General features: G+C 40.1%; 2 protein-coding genes across 2 annotated transcripts; one reads left to right on the top strand and one right to left on the bottom strand.

Moving 5' to 3' along the window:
* Positions 1-6,655: 6,655 nt before the first annotated feature.
* On the top strand, positions 6,656-13,954 carry LOC146453094 (uncharacterized). Its single transcript, XM_085097035.1, has 2 exons — positions 6,656-6,825; positions 11,130-13,954. The coding sequence occupies exons 1-2, from the start codon at positions 6,762-6,764 to the stop codon at positions 12,440-12,442; spliced, it is 1,377 nt and encodes a 458-aa protein (XP_084953161.1). The 5' UTR covers positions 6,656-6,761; the 3' UTR covers positions 12,443-13,954.
* On the bottom strand, positions 12,461-16,456 carry LOC146453093 (uncharacterized). Its single transcript, XM_085097045.1, has 2 exons — positions 16,266-16,456; positions 12,461-15,874 (listed from the first exon to the last, which is right to left on the bottom strand). The coding sequence occupies exons 1-2, from the start codon at positions 16,448-16,450 to the stop codon at positions 15,721-15,723; spliced, it is 339 nt and encodes a 112-aa protein (XP_084953171.1). The 5' UTR covers positions 16,451-16,456; the 3' UTR covers positions 12,461-15,720.
* Positions 16,457-16,466: the final 10 nt, after the last annotated feature.

The raw sequence follows: 16,466 nt of genomic DNA, 5'->3' as shown, positions 1-16,466 counted from the left end.
TGTTGGATATTAAAAAAAAAAAAAAAGAAAAAAAAAGGCTCTGGCACGCCTATATAGAAGCCGGGGCGGGCTTATGGACCAAAAGCTTCCTAGCAACATGAAGTAAATAATGAAAGTTTCAGTTGCTGAGTATGTAAATAGATTATTTGGTATTTGTTTTTAAAAAAAAGAGGAGGGGGGGAGGGAAAAAAAAAGCAGGAACAAGAAGAAAACGAGTATGTTTAAAGAGTTTATGACACTAGCTAAGTAAGCCAATACTCTCACTATCTTGAATTTCCTGACTTAGCGAGTTGAAAAACTTGGGACTATGCAACCGAATTTTATTTAAATTGTATTTAAAATGATTCCGGCTAATGAAAAGATAAGATATCAGTTGGTCATACTATCTTTTCATAACAATCATTTTACAATGCGACGCAAGATTTAGCAATATTGCTTGTTTTTTTTTTACAGTGCGACGCGCCTTACCGTGGCCACCCAACAAACTTTTTTTACAAGTTAGCCATGTCGTTTTGTATTTTATTTTGCAAGAAAGACCAGGGACCCGTTTCTCGAACGTCCCGGTAACTTATCGTGCCCGGTAAGTGTCTTTGGTGATAAATGTTTCTTAGCAGAAGTCCATTTTTGTTAGCTTTGAATACTAAATTTTAAAACCTTTTAATTCTATGAAAACATTGGCCAAGTATCATGTCTCTAATCACTGTGTAACCGGCGAAAAAACATTTAAAAATATACTTACCGGGCCCGATAACTTACCGGGACTTTCGAGAAACAGGCCCCTGAAGCCGATTTAATGACCGTTATTTCTCGGGCGTAGTTTAAAGGCTGATATCCCTTGGTCGCTAAGCCAATCAAAACTCTGTAATTTCATCATCCAATCAGGAAAGGCGCCGGCAGGGGCGTAGCCAGGGGAGGGTTCCAGGGGTTCTGCAACCCCCCCCCCCCCCCCCTGTCGCGTCAAGGAACCCCCTCTCCTATTTTTAACAGCGATTTTATCCCAGCAAGAGTGTAATGGACTCTCGACATCTGGACCGAGTGGTTCGATCTAGCGGTCACTACCGCTGCAAATGTAGGTGAGTATGCCTTCCATCCCGCGCCGGATCAATTAGCAGCAGCATCGCGACAATGTACCAGTCCAGACACCATCTAATTACTATAAGAGAGCAGTTGCTATTCCCCTTCTAGACCATCTACGATCAGAGATGAAAACAGACTTCAATCTTACTAATGATGCTGTCTTGTCCAGCCTTTTTAATCTTCTTCCCGAGCTGGTAGCCGTCGGAGACAGAAATCCTGACATTGAAGCAGCTCTGGAGTTTTATGAGAACGACCTTCCTTCTCCTCATGTGGTTGATGTTGAGCTCCTCCGATGGAAGAGAAAGTGGTGCAGCACTGAGGACGCCGACCTTCCCACCAGTACAGTTCAGACACTCGCAGCATGCGATCGAGAGTTCTTTCCTAACATCCACACCCCGATATGCATTTTGTGCACGTTGCCGATGACGTCAGCTGAATGTGAGCGCTCATTCAGTACACTAAGAAGGTTAAAAACATACCTGAGGTCGACCATGTCAAGCGAGCGAGAGTGATGAACATCCGATTACCACTGAGACATAAATATCGAGGAAGTGATAAACACGTTCGCTTAACGGCAACCAAGGCGTCTTCTGTTGGCGTAGTGTAAACGCCAAAGTCTTGTACGTACATAATGTAAGGATTTTAGACCAACCGTTTTCGTTGGAACCAATTTGGAACCCCCCTCCTAGAAATCCTGGCTACGCCCCTGCCGGTGCTAATGCTTGCTATTATATAGAAGCCGTTTCAGTCCTCACCTTTCGCCTTTTGTCGTTATTCTTTCAATTAACCGTACATGCCATTCCACAAGCTTCTTTGGACAATGGTCCCGGCGAATTGTAACTCTGAATCAGTTTAACAATTTTGTTCACATCAGTTGTGCATTGTAGCAGTTCCAATAAAAGCCGGGCAAATTAGCCAGGCGTGTTGGAATGCACGAAAAATGAAGCTTATAGCATATTAATTTATATATTCAAATTACCCAGTAATCGGGTTTAAAAAGTTAGTCATGTACACTGACGGTTGAGTTTACATACGCTTCGCAGCGAAACTAAAAGGTACCAGTGAATCCATCGCGTTCCGTACGATCCGTTCTGGCACAATACACCAGAGTGTGATAAGTATCATTTCAGTTTGTTATCCAGTTTTTGACGTTCCGAGTTTTGAGTACGTTACTATCTACATTGCATACTAACGGTCTTCGTTCTCCCCCCGCTTGGACTTCGCCATGGTGTCATTTAAAGGTGTACGTGTCTTTCTAGACCAGAAAGCCGCACATCGGTAGAGGTAAATGACACTCTTCATCGATCTAAACAGCGAACCACATGCCACCAAAGTGTTAAAAAAAACCTCTTAATCGATCAGCGGAGTAGTTGTGGCGTTTGCTGACCGTCAATCAAGACAGAACATGACCGGCGGTCTCTCATGGACTTCAGAGAAAAGAAGGGCGGTTTTCTTAATAAAACATTGTGGAAACGTGCAGCCCGTGAGCTGCATCAGGTGTCTTTATTTGTCTTCAGGAATCGCCGGTGGATCTCATGTGACAGACTGGAGGGTAATGCACACCAGCAAGTTTTCCTTTTAGACTGATTTTTTTTTTCAGTTTAGAAGTGCTTCTTTTTGCGTCCCAAGATGACGAAGTTCTCGTTGAAGGTTTTTGCTCGTGTTAACAGTTAGTAAGATTTCCACAAAGGAAACATCACAACGCCAAAAACGGCGGAGCCGAACCGGTCACTTAATTCACGCAAAACGATATTTATTTAAATTTATTTTGAACTCTATTGCTGAGCTACACAACTTCAATTGACTTTATTTCTTGATAATGATGTTAGCTATTACATCGAAACGCCAAATCGCTTTAATTTCTTGTATTTTTACAACAACAAAAAACATAGCTAAACATGCTGGTGTCAGGAGCCCAGGTAATGGGCTCCTGCTGGTGTGCATTACGTTTAAAAGAACCAAATGTGGTAGATAGAATGGCAAGTTTTTGTGAACGGAGAAATCAGCACGAAAGCTTATGAAAAGGCTATAGATAGGAGTGCTCTTAAAAGAATATTAGTGATGGGAAGGCGCGAAGACCTTTTTGGGGTTTCAAATTAGCGATTGAAGACTTTTCAGGGATTCTCTGAGGAAAATTTTTTGAAGGAAAGCTTTTGGCAGTAGCGTTTTCTCGGATTTTATGCGGAGAACCGTGACTATGAACATGTTGGGGCTTAGGCAACACACATCAGTGCCATGGGACATTATGGACTAATATTGCCTCTTATGGGCCAAAATGGACCAACAGTGGTTTCTATGGGTAACCATAAACCAAATGTGCAATACGGATCACCATGAACTAATGTTGGCCAATATGGGTCACCATGGACTTATGTTGGCCAACATGAGTGACTTTGGACCAATGTTGGCCAATATGAGTGACCAAGGACCAATCGTGGCCAATACGGGTGACCATGGACCTATGTTGGCCAACATGGGTGACTATGGACAAATGTTGACCAATATGAGTGACCAAAGACCAATCGTGGCCAATACAGGTGACTCCGCTCTAGTGTTGGCCAATATTGGTCACCATAGACCACTATTGGTCAATATGGCTCACTAAGGTCCAATGTTGGTCAATATGGGAGACCATGGACCAATGTTGGCCAATATGGGTGACCATGGACCAATGTTGGCCAATATGGGTGACCATGGACCAAAACGTCCATAACTGGAAAACAAAAAAATACTTATCGCACGGCTGTTATATTGAGCCACAGAACGGATCACACGGAACGCGATGGATTCACTGTTGGCTTCTAGCTTCGCTGCAAATCGTACAGCACTCACTCTCTATCAAGGCAAGGTCTGAACCATCAGTGGGAATGAATAACTTTACAAACCCGAATACTGGGTAATTTGAATATATAACCTACTATAAAGTTCATTTTTCGTGCATTCGATTACACCAGGCTAATTTGCCCGGCTTTCACTGCAACTGTTACAATGCACAATTGATGTGAACAAAATTATTCAACCGATTCAGATTTACAATTCGCCGGGAATTTTGTCCAAAGTATCTTGAGGAATGGCATGGGTGAATTGAAAGAATAATGACTAAAGGTGATGACTAAAGGAATAATTTTCCTGCAAATTAACAATGAAAAGTATACGGAATATGGTCATGAAAATACGCGCCTTTTTGCGCTTTTTGTTTTTACTCTAAACGGATGTCCACTGCAGTTCCGGCATGGTGATTTCCGTAATGAATTGCCAAGACATTTATTCACTGTTACCTTTGCGAATCGAGCAGCATTCACCTTCGTTCAGACCAAGATCTAAACCAAAAAGTGAGCTGCAATTGGGTAGAATGAATAACACTCCCCTCCCCCCCTTCCTCCTTGTTTTCGCTCTGTCCCAAATTTCGCGCGTTCGCGTTCACCCAGCGGAAAACGCACAAAATCCAACGGAAACGCTTGCTACACGGCCTAAAATATCGGCGGGGTTATTTCACAACGATTGGAAACGCGTAATAAGGGTAATAAAGCGGTTTTCAATCGAGTGTCTTAAAACCAAAACCAAAGTAATTACTCTGGTCAATCACAGCAGGTGCAAACAGCGCAATGAACCAATCAGAATTCAAAGCAAATACATGTAACCGGCGGCAAGCGCGGGAAAAGACTTGCGACCAAGGCACGATTGGTTTTGGTTTCACATCTTATTGGTTGAGAAAGTGGCACGAGTTTTATCAACCAATCACAGAGCGTAGTAATGCAAAACCAAAGCAAAAACGCAATTACTTTCGACACTCAGTTGAAAACCGCTCTATAAGGATTAGTATGAGATTTTCGTATTTTGGTCAAGGACATAGAAATAAAGGAAATCTCGCAATAAAAACGTCTTACTATACTTCCATAGTGCAGTAGCTGCTGTCTAAGCGATAATTTTATGTGAGGTTTATTATTTCCCGTGGAAGGAAACGGTTAGAAGGAGGTTAGATGCGGGCTTCCTCCCCCTCTCCTTGTCTCAGGGGTGTAAAGAGGAGGGAGGGGGTCCCAATCACGATTCACGAACCCATTTTTCCTCAGGCGTAATCGGGGAGGGGGAGGAGAAAGGGGAGCGAGCAAAACTGCGGGACGAACGGGGGACTTGTAATTTGGCCACTCTAAACTGACATTTTAGCCTTCCGTTGACGAAGGGCTAACAGAAAGGGAATGCGGAAATTAGTTTTGAGTGGCCCTTCGTCAGGTGAAGGCTAACATTCGAAATGTCAGTTTAAAGTGGCCAAATTAGCATATCAGCCCAGTTTGATAAAACGATCGGCTAAAACTGCTTTCTGAGAGGGTGGAACAGGCCAGGCAATTGTTTGTAGCTGTATACCTGGGAGTGGGAAACAAAATACACTACGAGCAGTCTCTCTAGTGCTCGAGAATCCGCGGGGAGAACGCAAGATACTGAGCAAGCACGATATTCGGGAGTTCTCCCCGTGGATTCTTGAGCAAAAGAGGAACAGAATGCCAACTGCATGGTAGCCTCCCTCGCGGAAGCTCTTTTAGCTCGTCACGCAACCTTTCCTCCACAACGGGAGGAAAGATTGCGTGACGAGCCTCTGCGAGGGAAGCTAGTCAACGGGTATTCAAGTGAAAACAAAATTGCAAAACCCCGGAGAGTGTGCCCGCGGGTGTAAAGTGAAACATACTTTGGTGTACATAAATCACAAGATCACATATACCGGTGTACTTATTTTTCGTCGAGTCTGCTAAAACCATTTGGTGGAAACGCTTTATCGCGGTACACTCTTTTTATATATATAAGAATCTTCTTTATAGGAACTTTGGGCCTGAGAAAGGCCAAAATTTTACTAATGAAAACGCATTACATTTTTTCCATTTGTTCTAAGTGCGAGGAGAGCTTTCACGATATTAAATGTAATGGATCTATTATAGCCGCGTTCGGCTTGAAAAAGAACTTGAGATGTTAAAAATACGTACATAGTAGTACAACTTTTCACTAATTTCACAATTAATTTAATTCAATACCGGCTTAAAAAGCTGTTTGATAATTAGTTTTCGAAGTTGTTATTGCAGAAACCCTTATTTTTTCATTGCAGAAAACACTGAGCACGTTTAAAAAATCATTCCATCCTAAAAAAATAAATAACGTTCAGTGCCGATCAGTTGCAGCTGAAAAAAGAGCTCCTCATAAAAAACGTCAACGTTATGTAAAAGACGGTGGTTATGTGGATAATACGTCTTTTCAAGAGAATTCTGTGACAAGTAAACAGAAATTAAATCCTAATCGAAGATTTAAAACATGTAAATATTTTGAAATTGCCGCTTACAATCAAAACAGCCAATCTGCAATGAAACCGGAAGTAAGAAGGGCAAAACAGTTTCCGGTTCCGGTATTCTAAATATAGTTTTAGTTATTTCAGAAAAAAAAATGGCCCATCAGCTTGCATGTAAAAAAGGCAAAACTTCCTGTTTTTTACTGAGTATTATGTTTGTAACTTGAAGTCCCTGCGTAAATTTTAAAAGCTGTGAAATTTGTCAAACCGGAAGTTGTTGCAAACATGTGTCAAAGTGAGGCTGGGCTGGAGTTTATTTATATTTGACATCTGGATGGAGCTTGAATTTTGCGCTATCGTCTGACCGAGCGGCGGGTGCGAGGGGATCGCAAAAGTTTGCTTCTCTTTGACGATCATGCCGAGATCGTTTCTCGTGAAGAGGCGAAAAAGCGAAGATGAGAAATCTGCGAACAGTACTGGTAAGTTTCTGGTAAACCTGATTATTTCCTCGAAATCCGCACGTGTTCTCGAACGATAGATCGGTGCGTTCTATTCGCGATTCCTCCCCAGATCGGTGTGTCGATGGGTACGGTTCAGTTCAGATGTCAACACGCCGAGGAAGAACCTCCGTTCCAAATCACTGGACCAAACGTTGCGAAAATCGCGGAACGACTCGCGTTTCAGTTAAGAGGAGAGATTTCTTTAATTAATTCAAGCTTGTTCGAATTGCTTACGGTGTCATTATTCGGCTCCGCATTTGTCAAATTTACTACGTTACAAGCCAAGGGAACTAGCAGCAGCGAACGAGAAATTTACAATGCATATTTCATTCATTCGCACGCCTGAGAAGGGGGATTTTAATGGTTTTCTTGGCATCAAGCGGGCTTTCGGGCCTTTAAGAAATCTCTAGGTCTTTTTGTTATTAGCACTTTGCAAGTAACAGTAATTTCAGTATACACACACCTGGGAGATGGCCGGCAGATGTTTTGCCAAGTCGCTGGTCCGGGTGGCGATTTTCTGTTTGAATTCTCACAGGTTTGAAAGGGAATTGACATTGAGTGAAATTCGACTTTATTTTCGCGGCTAAATAGGATTTCCATCGCCTGCGATCGCAGTCGATGGTTGATACCTAGCAACTCCAACGCGAAAAGCAATGGAAATGTTGTTTTATGAATTTAGCCATAAATTAAAACGGTTCTGTAAACACATGAAACCTAATGTCACAGCTGTTCCAGCGAGATTGAACCGCGCGAGAAAATACAAACAACCGCGCACAATAAACTCACAGGAAAGAGGAACATTTCGGAAATTAGTGCAAGACTGAGCGGGCCAAAAATATGTTAAAAGCCTTAGAACGATTTTCGGGACAAATAAAATTACAGTAAGCAGCGCGGGAAATGCTAAATGGACCTTAGGGGATGACCCGCTGTGCCACTCAACTCTTCAATGACATATGCTCAGTACTATTGCCGATAAAAACGAAAAGTTATGAATTTTAATCAAAGCGGTGAAGGGCTGAGAGTGCATTAGCTCCAAAATTGAAGGCGATGGCTTTTCAACCATCTGGTACAGATGATTGACTATGGGCGATTTAAAATGATAATAGAAAAAGAAAAAAAAAAGAAAAGAAAAGGAGAAATCCTGGCAAGAACGAAGAAGCGCGGGGTCTTCTTCGCTATAAACTCGTTGTATATTCTTTTCCGAGATTTGTTATTAATTCGGGGACGATAAATACAAATTTAGGGAAAACACAAGCCTGAAATGAACTCTGGAAAATTGGGAGTTCATCTTTTAGATATGTTAATGTTCGCAAGCTAGACATAAAGCGCTTGCTAATGATGTTGGTAATTCGAATAAAAGAAATTTTCTTTTCAAAAGTGAAGAGGGTATCGTGAAAATCCAATGCAACTCGGAACCTACAAAGTGACAATGTTTTATTTGCTATGTTAATTTCAGGTTATTTTTCGGTGGAAGGACTTTCGCTTCGAAACATTTCACTTTATCAACCTTAAAAAATTAAAGAAAAAGAAAGCGAAAATCGGACTCTCGCTTGTTAGAATTTTCGTTATTTTTCCTTTGAAAAAGGGAACAATTTGCCCAGACTAACAAAAGGCTTTTTTTTTTTCAAGGAAAATTTAAATGAAAAATAAATAATTTTTGTTAGCATTCAAAGATGTATTCTTTATCTCGAAACAGATGTTCACTACATGTTCGATAACAATACTACATTTTATGGTCGGTCAGAGCTTTTTGTTGCGCATTGGTTTTCAGTTGTCGATGCTCAAGGAAATTGGACGGCAAACTCAAATTAAGCTGTTTCTGTTTTCGTACATCTTATCGCGCACAGAGTGAATTATTTGGACCAAACACTTGACAAAGATAAAAACAAAATCGTCTCTTATTGAATACTATTCAACTGAGGTGAAAAGTCAAAGAAAACGACGATTCAAATCTGGGAGGGAACTTGAAAACAACTGCGCTACCAGGAAACCATTCTTTACTTTGTTTTCGCGAAACTGTAATTTGGGGATTGTTTGCACGGAAAAGGGTTTTTTCTTGGTGGTGAAAATTAGAATATAACAGATGGGAAATCGATTCTTCTGTCTCTGTGCCGTCCTTGCCTTTCAAATGAACTCTGCTAGTCAAAACTAGCTATTCCAAGAATGCCAAGTTTTCGATAACGCATCGCAAATGAAAACAGCTGGGTCTGATATGCGCGTTTAAAATGGTTTTCTGGAGATGAAATGGGTTCTTTAAGAAAGCTAAAGTGGGTTAATGGCCGTTGTTCTGGTTGTTAAACAAGTCTTTTCGGAAAACAATTGAACCCTGAAACGCAAACGACTGCAGTCTACGTGATAAAGGAACACTATTTTGTCACTCATTTAACCAGATGGTTCGTCTTCAGGTAGATTTAGCCGGCGATATTACATCTGGCATTTCCTGCTGTTTTTCATTGCGAGATTCGGGTGCCTCGAGCGCGCAAACATCGGAGAAAAAAACGATTTTCTTCCTAAATGGCCAAGAAAGGTTCTTGGGAAAGGATCCTTGGTAATTTCCTGCAGTTCAACTGCACCAAACAACAGTGAAAAGATTGTTTTAATAGCAGGCCTCCTCGAGGGATTAAGCACTGTTTACAACCGCGTTCTGCTGTCAAATTTGAAATTAAAGTATGAAAAGAAATTTTAAAAAAGGACAATTTAAATCCCGCCGTATGATTTTCGAGGCCGGCGGTATTTCGAGGTTATCGGAGTCACCTTGTAGAATCAATTCTCACAGTAGAGTCAGTCCACCGATAGCAATTTTTCCTGATAAGGAAGAAAAATCACTTTATCGCTTTGCAAACGTGTTTGTATAGTGAGAGTTGCATATGTTTAAATCGCGACGATTTCCAACCACATCTAAAAGACCCATGCATTTTCTTTCTTTCCATTTGCCGACCGCAGAAGGTGTTAAAATGTACTGTTGTGTCCCACTGCTGTGTTTAACAGCCGCTTTTATTGTTCTCTGATAGTATATTGAAAGGGCAATAAAAGAAGGTATATCCCTCACGGCTTTTTCAAAGGAGGGGATGATCTACTACTTGGTTTAATTAAATGTTCCATTGCTTAGGACTCCCACCTGTTCATATGACCAAAAAAGAACAATTGATCGTTCGCGCCCTCGGGGTTTTTCTTCTTTGCGCCGTTGTTCGGGTCGGCACACTCTGTCACGCTTCGCTGCCGCACAACTTGCGTGACAACTCGTGAGCATGTTACCGATTGTAAGGGGCGGACCATTAGAAATCACGGTAGGGGGGGGGGGGGGGTAAAAATTTTTCAGTGGATGAATTTTTTTTTTAGTCCAATAATTATTTATCTGCATGAATTTTTTTTTCAACATGGAAACTCTGCACGATTTTTTTTTCGACAGAACTTTTAGACATACAAAGCTCCGCACAGTTTAATTACAGTACAGCTCAAGGTGACACTCTTTGGAGTCTCGATTTTCGCAAAATTCGAGTATCGCGATTATCGAGAAAGAAATGAGCTACTAATTGTATCGCACCTCATGACTCGAGGCGTCAATGTTTCCATAATTTGCAGGCCTGTCACCCCTTGCTCTATTTCCTACTCAAAAAAAAAAGATTGTTGAAGGTTTGCTATAGTCAAATTGTTTTATATTTCTTCTACATTTGAAATCCATAAATGAGCAGGAGATCAGGTTGCATTGTCACTTCTAAAAACAGTAATACATGTAAAATGTGTTAAAATGATAAAAGAGCAGGTTATATTCTTGAAATGTGCAATAAAACTGGTAGACGTTGTGTTTTGATATTGTACTTTGATTCAGTTTACTTGCAGGAATTTTTTTTTGGATGGTGAACTGCCTGCAGAATTTTTTCTTTTTTTTTTGGCAATTTTCCTTTGCAGGAATTTGTTTTTGGAAATTGTCACCCCCCCCCCCCCCTCCCGTGATTTCTAATGGTCCGCCCCTTACCTGACAACAACTCATTTTCCCGGGTTTTTTAAATTAAAACTTTTGTTGTAAAAACACATGATTATGATAACATAGGATATAGGGGTCATTTGCATTTCATAATGATTGGGGCACTTTTTTCATGAACAGAAAAATAATGAAATCCATCAGCATCTTTGGTAAGAACATACTGTTCCCAGTATGTGCAAAAGCCCCTGGTATGAGCCAATTAACCATTTGGTCCATGTCATTTGCACAAGGTTTACTGACAAGAACATGAAATTCTTTACCTGATATGTTTGCTCCCTTCACATTTCTTATCTTTCAGACAACAACAACAACAACAACAACAACAACATCAACAACAACCAGGATGCTTTGCACTTTGCAGCCCAACATCACGCAGTCATGCCCCCCAGACAGTGCATTGAATTTCATCCTCCTATTTTACATTTCAGCTCGCTTGAAAGGAACCAGACCACAATGTGCCATTCAAACCCACCATGCTGTCCCTATAGACCAAGAACATTTGCCCATGCAACTGACAGCTGTGTCAAGCTAGCAGATAGAAATAACTGTATGGGACGCCACTGTTGCGAGTGCTTTCACAGAAAACTAGATGAGCATGCTGGCTGTTTCTGTCGTTTTTTTCCAACTCCAAAATTAATGCCCGATGTTACTCGAGTGCATATTTCTCCTTGGTGCAGTGGTGTAAATTGTAACAGTGGCCACCAGGGAATGTTCTTGCCAAAGCATGGTCAATTTTCTCCCATATCACTGCCCATGCCATTGGCAGGACAAGACTACCAACCAAGAGACATGCCTCAGGAAATGGGGCAGGATGTATCTGGACCTCGCACTGAGAAAGATTGTGCAAAGCTTAGGCGCAGAATGGAGACTGGCTTACAGGTTGCAAGGAAGGAGGAGGAAGAGGAGGAGGAGGAGGTGCCAGTTCATGACAATACTGAAAGGGAAGATGACCACACCATAACTAATGAGATTCCTACAAAGAAAATGAAGATGGAAACTACTGACAAGGATCATGTAATGGAAACAGAAGACAGTGGACAGACTTCTCCTTCGCAGAATACAACTCAGTTAAATAACAACAAGGTTAAGCGAGCAAATGTTTCTGGGAGAGAGAAGAAAATATGTACACCTCAGGCAAAGATTAAACAAGAATTTCCTGAGCCACAGACTGTGAAAACTTACAAAGGTGAGCTGTGCAATGGGAACAAAACCGATATGGATTTTCAAGATAAGCTGCCTCATAAGGCAACAACAAAACAACACAAATCAAAGAAGGGAATCAAACATGGCACTGTAAGACCCTACAATACAAGGACCGCAACATCTCGGCCGCGGACTTTCAGTTCTGACTTTGTCATGCCTGAGGAGGAGGAAGAATGGAAGAAAGAAAAAGAGGCTTATCACATGAAAGGTCGACAAAGATCAAAACTAAACCGGCTTTTAGCCAATGAGCATGAACGTCGCAGAGTGGCACAGTTAAATAGTGCTTATCAGGACCTTAGACAGTTAATTCCTGGATACCAATGTGATACTAAGCTCCCCAAGATCAAAATACTGAAATATGCTATTAATTACATAGCTCATCTAGATGACATTCTTGAACAAGTATAAAGAGAGTGAAGCCGAATGTGCTTTGTTATCATTACAATGCCTTTCTTTGTTTTTGAGAATATAAAAATAATTCCTTAATATTTAAAAATAACGTTATTACCACAAAGGTCCATTTTAAGACCACAACTCAATAATTAACAATATTGTTAAATTGGTGATTATAGACCAATCCTTGCCCAAATGCTTGCACCCATGTGTAAGCTGCACTTCATATTTTCTAAAGTTGCTTTTTCTCTTGAAAGAGTTAAGTGCAGATTAATATGGATGGATATTTGCAGTAGATTATGCTTTAGAAATTTAAAGAGTACTATGCACTAAGAAGAAGTGCCAGAATGAAGACTGAGCTTAATGAGTTAAATTTATTACAGGGAATCGAAAATATGACTGAAACAAACAGCTTGAGTCTAAAAGAATCTGTTATTTGGTATACATTATCCATTCATTATTATTTTTTCAAAATTATGAAGTCAGGTTTTGGCTTTGACAACCTCTACTCCAAACAAATAAACACTAAATTGTTCTGTTTTATTTCATATTGTGCTGGAAAACATGGAAGTCATGTTTCAATATTAGACAAAGCAGGATTTGATAATCACCTATTTTTGCTTTTCATTTTCCTGAGGCCACCATTTTGGATTTCACAACATCATTATTTTGGTTATCCAGTTATTTCACACAAAAGTAATTCTGCTTCCTGAGAATAACAGCAAGCAAATTATGATATGTCACACAATTAATCCAAAATAGCAGCACACAGAAAATTTCACAGTAAAAAAGAGGGAATAATAATATTATTAGATCCAGTTTTTTTACAGTAAAATGTTCTTCCAGTTATTCCAAAAAAATTGGAGTTTTAGTGGACATTATTTCCAACAACTTGAGTTCTCTTTAACTTGGAGTTCAGTTGAGTGAGCTTCTGATTTTAGTGTACCAGTCATATCATATACTGTAACTCCTCCTGGGAAATACTTTAGTGAACACCTGATTATGGTTTAGGCTCAATTCAAATGGCTAGTTTTCACACATGTATTCAGGGTTACAAACACTTGTTACAAGTATATCTTGATTTGACCTCTTTCAATTGAAGCATTCACCAAACTCTGATTTGAATGTATGGTATCTTTCATTTGGCACCACCACCCATACCTACATGAATATGGTTTACATAGGGGAAAACCTCCGCTCCTGTCTTGTTTTTCACTGCTGTAAATCAGTGCTGTGGACCTCGTAGAAAACAAAGTCATTTGGCTCAACAAAGTCAAAAGGTCAAATGTGCCGATTGGCAGATTTCAATCCACTTCGTCGGTTACTGTATTTTTCAGTCAGTCGGTTGTTGATATGATTATGATTGATGGTAGTAAAATATGCAAATTGTTAGTTGGTTTTCAAGGTCAGAGTTTGCATGTTATTGAAAGGTGCAGTCAAAAAGTAAAAAGATATTTAAGCTGTTGGCTGAGTAATTAATCAACAACTATCGGAAATTAAAGCAAATCAATTTGAAAGTTAAGAGAAGACCATGTACAGTACTTAAGTTGACAGACAGTGGGTGAATGTTTGAAACACCATTGCAAAAAACATATAATAAAATATTTATTTTACTTGAGTCAAAATTAACTTTTAATGTAAAACCATATTTTTACTGACCTGTTAGCAGTGCTCTTATTTTCTGTTATCTAGTCACTGACTATTTCTTCATGTTTCCTGTCAGTGTGGGAATGGTTTACCAAGCTAAACTATTACAGTGGAACCCCGATTTTACAATCGTCGATCTAACAATGTATTCCCGATTTAACGATCAACATTCTGTGTCCTGGCAAAAGTTATTTTAATTATAAATTGGGAGTTCGTTCACAATGATATCCTGATTTAATGATATGATTTTGCTGTCCCCTTGCCACATTGTAAAATCGAGGTTCCACTGTATAGAAGTTTGGTTTTATCAACAGTGTTGATAACTAAAAGTAATTTTACCACCGTAAAGAGAATTGAGTGTTGACGTTTCAAAGGTGAGGCCTTCGTCAGAGTGAATCCAATCTGATGAAGGGCTAGAATGCTCGAAACATCAGTACTTGAATCTCTTTGTGGTGGCTGAACTACCCTATCAACTCTGTTGATAAACAAAACATTCCTTTCCACTCCCCACCGACTCAGCACCACAGTTTCTTTAGAAACCAACCCCTTTATAAATGAAAACAGAGTCTTATCAAAGGTTCTATTTTTGTCTTCATCCTAAACATTACATGGTTTATATGGTGCACAAACTACTATTTCTAATGAAGCATCACTATCGAATTGCTGAAAATCAACATTCCAGTAAATAGTAAAATAAAGTGCTTTCCTTCCATTTTGAGGTGTGCTTATTTGCTTTTAGCTCACAAAATAATATTCAAGCCACCTTAATTAAATAATTTCCTCCATCGTTGGAATGATTTTGAGAGTTCTTACTTTTGTCTTGTTGGGGTTCAAAACCTACATGCAGCCTCTGTTGTTGTGTTGTCTTCCTTGGCAAGAAAAAATGCTCCACATTATCTCTTGAAAATCAACCAGGTGAATAAGTGGGTGCTGGTGACATACTGCTGGGATAAGCTTGTGATGTACTAACATCCCCTCTTGGGATAGAGCAATATATAAATTCCTAGTTGCTCCATGCTATAAAAACTGGGTTAAGTGTATGCGTGACTTTGTGAAGCTATCATCAGCCAACCCCTGGGGGGGAACTTTGGGCAGGGGAGGGGACTTTGTAAAGTTCCTTCTCAAATGTGCTAATTTCCCCCTCTTAAAAGGGGATGTAGAAAGATCAAAGTTTAGAAATTATTCCTCCTAGAGAGTCATCACAGAAACAAATTGTGAACTTAATAGCCAGGCCCTCTGCGGTTCATGGCTTCTTGTTTTACAAAGGCCATTATTTTCTCCATAGGGCAAGGCACAAGAAAACAAACCTCCCTCCTTTCCTCCTCCTTGCCAGGCAAAATATCAATCAAATTTCCTTATAAGTCCCCTTCCATCGTAAGCCATGGCCACACGTGCGATGTTTTGCTTGCACAGGTGACGCAATTTTTTCAAAAACTGTCCCATTGCCACATTTGGCAGTGTACGAGAATGAATTCACAAAAGCTGTGAAAATATTAAAGTGCACCTCCACGTATTGAGATTCCCAGGTACCTGATAGAAGTCATTTAATGGTTTGCCATCGAGAATCTGCAGCCCATTTATATGAGAAAACCCACCCTTGATTTGGCTGACGAACACGCATGTTTAGATGAATCTTTCATGAGGTTTTACTTGTCTTTGCTTGAGGGAGGTTTAGTTGAAGTCGTGTTATCTCTCTTCAGAAGTCTCCCATCATGGGGTATAAGATTTGGAATACCATTTTGTATCGGAAATGCCACACCAATTTCATCTGAAATCAGTTCATTTGTTGCACTGTTGTACCTAATGTACAAAACAAGATCAAAGTTAATATTTTGGGTTCTCTCAAGAGAACATAAGGATGTTCTAGGGGGTAGTGGATGTGGGGATTAGGTTGGAGGAGGAGGAAGGGGTGAGGGTGGGGCTTACTCAGGTCCATTTGATATAAAGTCACCAGAATGTAGCCTTTCCAATATTAATAACAACTTGCTGTCCTTCATTGAAGTAGCAGTTTGCATTTTGTACAAGCATTGCACAAAAGGAGTACTACAGAGATTTTACCAGGGTGGCCCAAAAAGAAAACAGCAGAAATAGTAATCAGGCCGCATTAATGGCTACTATAACCTCATATATGAGCCTTTATAGTTAAGTTTCAATTAGTGACTTCAAATTATTAGTTTCAGCTAAAGCTTACCTTAATGGCTTTTTAGACAATGGACAGACCAAGATTTCCAACAGTTTTTGGTCTACCGGGACGTCTTTATCTTTTCTCAATTGTCTACCAGCGCTAAAACATCTGCACGAGACGGTTTTAATCCACACAATACGTTTCTTTGAAACACTTTTCAACGCAAATCTCCAGAGTGAACATTCTGCCATCTTGGATTCGCTTGGT

The sequence above is a fragment of the Pavona decussata genome, unplaced genomic scaffold (assembly GCF_977016875.1).
Source record: "Pavona decussata unplaced genomic scaffold, jaPavDecu1.1 SCAFFOLD_353, whole genome shotgun sequence".
Taxonomy (NCBI): Eukaryota; Metazoa; Cnidaria; class Anthozoa; order Scleractinia; family Agariciidae; genus Pavona; species Pavona decussata.
The sequence above is the reverse complement of the archived record's forward strand: the minus strand, read 5'-3'. Positions and strand labels throughout refer to the sequence as shown.

Bases quoted from the DNA above. Each gene is read 5' to 3' on its own strand.
- LOC146453094 (XM_085097035.1), top strand. From the start codon at position 6,762: ATGCCGAGATCGTTTCTCGTGAAGAGGCGAAAAAGCGAAGATGAGAAA. The intron at 6,826-11,129 runs GTAAGTTTCTGG...CTTATCTTTCAG, and splicing joins GAAATCTGCGAACAGTACTG to ACAACAACAACAACAACAAC.
- LOC146453093 (XM_085097045.1), bottom strand. From the start codon at position 16,450: ATGGCAGAATGTTCACTCTGGAGATTTGCGTTGAAAAGTGTTTCAAAG. The intron at 15,875-16,265 runs GTAAGCTTTAGC...TTTGTACATTAG, and splicing joins TTGTCTAAAAAGCCATTAAG to GTACAACAGTGCAACAAATG.